The sequence below is a fragment of the Crocuta crocuta genome, unplaced genomic scaffold (assembly GCF_008692635.1).
Source record: "Crocuta crocuta isolate KB4526 unplaced genomic scaffold, BGI_CrCroc_1.0 scaffold3907, whole genome shotgun sequence".
In the NCBI taxonomy this organism is placed as follows: domain Eukaryota; kingdom Metazoa; phylum Chordata; class Mammalia; order Carnivora; family Hyaenidae; genus Crocuta; species Crocuta crocuta.
In genome coordinates this window covers 6979-13314 of record NW_027527517.1, presented here as the reverse complement: position 1 = coordinate 13314, position 6336 = coordinate 6979, and the positions used below count along the sequence as shown (strand labels likewise).

Here is a 6336-nt window from a genome sequence, read left to right as displayed (position 1 = left end):
GCCACATCGCTCCAGCAAGCAAAGGAATTTTAACAAACTGGGTGGAGAAACGGATGAATGGCACCCGCTAAATGACCTGCTCCCGGGTTAGCCTGGCCTTTACAAACCCCCGACGTGCAGACACAAGTCAGGAACCCAAAAATAACCTGACAGAAAACTGATGCGAATGTGGGGAGTCATGCATTCCCACAACCCCAGCAGGAGCGCCGGGCCGCAGGCGGCCGCTTCCGGCGGGGGCGGGGGAAGCGTGGGCGCACGGGGATCTGCGTCCTGCTCCCCAGCGTTGAAGACTGCAGCCCGGGCGGGCTGTGGACGGCGAGCTCCGAGTGGCTCACAGGTAATACTCCGTCTCGGCCCGCTCTGGAGCGACACCAGAGGATCCTGGCCACACCCGAGGGAAAAAGCTCGCATGCAGAATCCCTAGACTCGGAGCCTGGCCTCACAAGCCACTTAACGGGAGATCCTCAGCTCAAACTTACTGTAGTCTCCCACTCTAACGGGATGGATGGGTGCAGGGGAGTCGAACAAATGGCACAGCTGCTTTCTGGTGCCGTCATGGGTGGCTCTGAAAAGAGCCTTTGGTTAGGATGGAACCTCGAGCCGAGCGCGCACTTAAGCCCGCTCCCCGCGGATGCGGCGAGCCAGCTGGATGTCCTTGGGCATGATGGTGACGCGCTTGGCGTGGATGGCGCACAGGTTCGTGTCCTCGAACAGCCCCACCAGGTAGGCCTCGCTCGCCTCCTGCAGCGCCATCACAGCCGAGCTCTGGAAGCGCAGGTCCGTCTTGAAGTCCTGCGCGATNAGCTGGATGTCCTTGGGCATGATGGTGACGCGCTTGGCGTGGATGGCGCACAGGTTCGTGTCCTCGAACAGCCCCACCAGGTAGGCCTCGCTCGCCTCCTGCAGCGCCATCACAGCCGAGCTCTGGAAGCGCAGGTCCGTCTTGAAGTCCTGCGCGATCCCGCGCCCCAGCCGCTGGAACGGCAGCTTGCGGATCAGCAGCTCGGTGGACTTCTGGTAGCGCCGGATCTCGCGCAGGGCCACCGTGCCCGGCCGGTAGCGGTGCGGCTTCTTGACGCCGCCCGTGGCCGGCGCGCTCTTGCGGGCCGCCTTGGTGGCCAGCTGCTTGCGCGGGGCCTTGCCGCCGGTCGACTTGCGGGCGGTCTGCTTCGTGCGGGCCATTGCCAACCAAGACAAGAGCGTCCGAGCACGGCGGCGGCGGCAGCGGGAGGAACGGGTCTCGGCCCGCCGCGGCAGCCTTTATAGCCACCGTCTTATTCCGGTTGGGCGGGGCGATAATTGAAAGTCCCGCGCTGCCTGACCATTGGCCGTGACGTCACCTCCTGGCATCACTCATTGGTGCGGGCAAATCCTCCCTGCCCCGCCCACCCGCCTCGCTTTCTCCTTTCCAGTTGGCTGTCTTTCCCTACCGTGTTTTTCCTTTCTTTTCCGCGGGCGAGCGGGGGCGGGGGAGGGGGGCGGAAAGGGAGTCATTTTCCATCGCGACTGTGTCTGCATTTTTCTTCCCAGGCCTTCAACACTTTGCCCCCTTAGAACGTGATACGCTGTTCAGTCCCTCGCTGTCTCCCCTACTCCACTTCAATCTTCCTTTTGCTCCCTGCTCCTCAAAGCGCCTCGTTCCCGAAGAGCCCCTTCGTTNTTGGCTAAGGCAGAGCTTTGTTCCGACGACCAATAGGCTGGCTCAGCATGAATCCACTCATTTCCATAATCTCGTCCCCCTCGCAGCAGCGGCGCGGAAAGCTCGCGAACCACGGCGCTGCGTAGCCACAATCTTCGTTCGTCGAGGGCCTCTATTAGGGCCGAGCCGCTTCCGGTAGTCTCGGCCCCGTTGTCCGTCTCTTGCGCTTCCCGCGATGCCCGAGCCGGCAAAATCCGCTCCCGCGTCCAAGAAGGGCGCGAAGAAGGCGGTTGCCAAAGCCCAGAAAAAGGACGGCAAGAAGCGCAAGCGCGGCCGCAAGGAGAGTTACTCCATCTACGTGTACAAGGTCCTCAAGCAGGTGCACCCCGACACCGGCATCTCGTCCAAGGCCATGGGCATCATGAACTCGTTCGTCAACGACATCTTCGAGCGCATCGCCGGCGAGGCCTCCCGCCTGGCGCGTTACAACAAGCGCTCCACCGTCACGTCCCGGGAGATCCAGACGGCTGTGCGCCTGCTGCTGCCCGGCGAGCTGGCCAAGCACGCCGTGTCCGAGGGCACCAAGGCCGTCACCAAGTACACCAGCTCCAAGTGAGTCCCTGCGGGGACAGGGCGCTCGCACGGGTTGCCGGCCGCTGGACTCCAAAGGCTCTGTTAGAGCCACCCACCTTCTCGGTGAAAGCAGCTGTTTATTGCTGTATTATGGGTTCTAGTTTGTCCTTTGGGTTTTTCTTGTAGTGCAGTGAATCACTCTCGTTAAACACAAATATGGTTTCTTTTCTTTTTCGGTTGGGCCACAGAATAGTTCTTGCCTGGTTAGGTTGGTGAAGAACATAGTGGGGGATAGGTATGCTGTGGCTTGTAGAGGAGTGTCCTTGACTTTGGCTTTGTTGCGTACAGATGAACATGTGCGTTGCTAAGTTGTTAACGTTGAGAATAGTTTTGGTTTTTAGTAACTTAACTAATGAGAATAAGGAAGTTGTTAGGATAACAAAGGTGCAATCTTCTCTTGTTCCCAGTTGGTAAAACGGTGGTGGTACTTAAATCTTAACATTTTATGTGCCTCCCAGTTGTGAAGTACTAAGGGATAACTTATTTTTGGTTCCGACAAATTCGTCACCTTGGTATCCCTGATTCACGGGCATCTGCTTTTTTTATTTTTATTTTTTCATTTACGTGACGATTCCTCGATTAGGAAAATTGACACGGATTAGGTACCTAGTAGTTAACCGTTAATGCTGGTGCAAATCTGCAAAACCTGCCTAATATATGGTCACAGGGAAAAATATTAGAAAAGCTTGTCCAATTTAAAGGCTATTTCCACACAATGGGTGCATTACATGCGTAATTTCTGAAGCAGGAAAGAATGTAAAATGCTAGACAAGTGGAAAGCCCCAATATGGCTAGGAAAGTCAAAAGGAGTTTGATTGGCTTGAGAGTTTGTTCTCAGTGTTCTTGGAACTCTTGGATTGTTTTAGGCAAGGATCTGCACAACACACCTCATTAGCCTTATAAAAGATACTCCGGGAGTATTGCCAATGCCCCCTCCATAAAGAGAGTCTTCTTGTTATTCATACTTTCAGATCTTATATTCTAATAAAATTTTGCCTGCTGCTTCTTTAAGAAGAAAAAATTACTCTGGTTGCTTAGGGAATCTAGATTCTAGGTTGTCCATAGTAGAAGCAAGAAAACCAATGAAGAGGCTCGATAGTGTTGTGCAGGAAAGCATGATTAAAAGTCTGGTCTCCAGGTGAGTAGTTAGTTGTCAGTATTACCTGAGAATCCATTAAAAATGAAAATTTCAGGCCCCAATACTCTGTGTTAACAGATCCTGTGGGTGATTCTGATGGTTGCTAAAGTGCAAGAACCACTGGGAGTCTAGACCTGTTGTGATAGTGATAATAATGATGACGGTTGAGTATGTTGGAATTGGGATTCTATTTTGGAGGTAAAATTGATAGGCTTTGGTGAGGAATGAGATTTGGTTAAGAGTTGGGGCACCTGAGTGGCTCAGTGGGTTGAACTTCCAACTTCGGCTCAGGTCATGATCTCCTGTTTTGTGGGTTCCAGCCGCCGTGCCCTGTGCTAACAGCTCTGAGCCTGGAGCCTGCTTCAGATTCTGTGTTCCCTCTCTCTCTGCCCCTCTCCCATTCATCCTCTGTCTCTCAAAATAAACAAAAAAATAAAAATAAAGATTTAGTTAAGAGCAATCCCCCTAAGTTTTTTATTTGAATCACTGGTGCTGTTAATTAGGATTAATACGGGTTTGGGGGCACTGAAGAATGATCCAGAGTCCTGATTTAAATTTGAGAAGCTTTTTCATATTCAGGTGGATATATGGAGTCGGCACTTTGAGAGTGCATGTAGGACTCCAGGAAAAGAACACAGAGGAGAGAGGACAAGGGACTGTCACCTGAAAGTATTCTTCCAGATTATTTTTCCTTATGTTTCCTTAATGTATTCTTCAAATGCTATTTCTTATGTGTTTGTTATCAAATACAACTTAGTAGTTGATAGTCCTATAATATGTATTACTGACTGTAGCATTTCTATTTTTCTGTTTTTTAATAACATCTTAATCTTTTTTTAATTTTTTAATGTTTATTTTTGAGACACACACACACACACACCCACACACACACACACACACACCCCACCCCCGCCAAGAGGGGGAGAGGCAGAGAGAGAGAGGGAACACAGAATCTGAAGCCGGCTCCAGACTGAGCTGTCAGCACAGAGCCCAACGTGGGGCTCGAACTAACAAACCGTGAGATCATGACCTGAGCCAAAATCCAACGCTTAACCCACTGAGCCATCCATGTGCCCACGTCCTGATTTTCATTAAGGAATCCACCTAACCCCTTACGTGTGTCTCAGGTTTGACCGTCCATTGGAATCACCTGGAGAACTTTAAAAACTGATGCTTGGATGACAGCCCCAGAAATTCTGATCCAAGTGGTTTGGGATCTAAGAGACTGCACCTGGATTGATGTTTAAAAAGCACTCCAGGTGACTCTAATAGGCAGGCCAATTTGAGAACCCCTGTCCCATGTGTTTCCCAGAAAACTGGTCTTACAGGGTTGGCCTGATTGCTTGAAGTGTAATCCCAGCCCCCTTTGAGCATTGATTAGTTTAGGAACCTAGATGGATCCCATTAGCACAAACATTTCAGAAATTGAAGTAACTGAGTAAGGGAACGTAGATTGCTTTTATCTTTTGGGAAAGAAGTTTCTTTGCCTTGAAGAACAAAGGAGAATGGAGTGCTCTGGGGTGTGAAGGCAAAGAATTGTAGACAACACTTGATGAAGGTACATCTCCGGGGGAGAACCAGAGTTCTGAGCCACTCATGGAATTCAGCCAACCTCGGAGCCCTGCTGTACCTGGGGACATCCAGTTAAGCCCATTTGCCTGACATATTTTTATTTAAACTAGTTTGAATCTTGAAATATTTGAGAAATAATAACACATGATTTCCCAGCATAAAAGATAATAGCTGGCCTTTTGTCCTGGAAGCTCTCAAAGAGGCCAAATAGGGTAGATAAGAAAAAAAGGGAGGGGTTCCAACTGCATATTTAGAGTAAGTCTCCCAAGTGTTAAAAATCAGTATTTAGGGGCGCCTGGGTGGCTTAGTCGGTTAAGCGTCCGACTTTCGCTTAGGTCATGATCTCGCGGTTCGCGGGTTCGGGCCCCGCGTCGGGCTCTGTGCTGACTGCCAGCTCAGAGCCTGGAGCCTGTTTCAGTCTGTGACTCCCTCTCTCTCTGACCCTCCCCTGCTCACGCTGTGTCTCTCTCTCTCCTTGAAATAAATAAAACATTAAAAAATATATGTATATATTAAAAAAAAAATCAGTATTTGACCAGAGTCAGTGGTTAATAGTACCATCAAGAAGGAATGTCTGAGATTTAAACAAATCTGAGATTTAATGTAAAAACTTAAATAGAATTCTATTATGTAAAATTTTAGTATTTGTATTGGGTGGTAGGGCTGATGTAACCAAGTACCATGAACCGAGTGACTTAAAACCACAGAGATTTATTCTGCCATAGTTCTGGAGGCTAGAAATCAGAAGGCGCTGCCAGGCTCCTGTCCCTCTGAAGGCTTTCAAGGAGAAACCTGCCTTATTTTTCAGCTGGTAGCCTCCGCTATTTTTTTGGCACGTGACAGCATAATTCTGACTTCTGGCTCCATTTTCTTCCTGTGTTTCTACATCTTCAGAGGGAGGGACACAAGTCACATTGGATTTGGGCCCACCTAATGACCTCATTTTAAATTGATTACAGGCATATGTTATTTTACTGTGCTTTCTAGATATCACATTTTTTACAAAAGGCTTGAGACCTTACATGAAGGCTTGCAGCAACGCCGTGTGTAACAAGTCTGTTTGCGCCATTTTTCCAACACCATTTGCTCATTTAGTGTGTCTGTCACAATAGCTCTCACACTATTTAAAACTTTTCATTATTATTATATTTGTTATGGTGATCGCGATCGATTACAACTTGCTGAAAGCTCAGATGATTGTTAGCATCTCTTGGCAATAAAATATGTGGTAGTTAAGGTGATTATGTATTGGTTTTTTTGCCAATTCTATTGCACACTTAACCAAATACAATAGAGTGTAAACATAATTTTTCTATGCACTGGGAAACCAAAAATTTCATTGGACTTGCTTAGG

The 6336-nt window shown here is 49.0% G+C and overlaps 2 protein-coding genes across 2 annotated transcripts; one reads left to right on the top strand and one right to left on the bottom strand.

The window, feature by feature from the left end:
• Positions 1 to 410: 410 nt before the first annotated feature.
• LOC144231545 (histone H3-like) lies at positions 411 to 1202 on the bottom strand. The gene has a single exon (XM_077764040.1). The coding sequence runs from the start codon at positions 1180 to 1182 to the stop codon at positions 613 to 615; it is 570 nt and encodes a 189-aa protein (XP_077620166.1). The 5' UTR covers positions 1183 to 1202; the 3' UTR covers positions 411 to 612.
• Positions 1203 to 1720: 518 nt separating this feature from the next.
• On the top strand, positions 1721 to 4187 carry LOC144231535 (histone H2B type 2-E-like). The gene has a single exon (XM_077764032.1). It carries the CDS (start codon positions 1875 to 1877, stop codon positions 2253 to 2255), a length of 381 nt encoding a protein of 126 aa, XP_077620158.1. The 5' UTR covers positions 1721 to 1874; the 3' UTR covers positions 2256 to 4187.
• Positions 4188 to 6336: the final 2149 nt, after the last annotated feature.

Coding starts and splice junctions, on each gene's coding strand:
- LOC144231535 (XM_077764032.1), top strand. CDS start 1,875: ATGCCCGAGCCGGCAAAATCCGCTCCCGCGTCCAAGAAGGGCGCGAAG.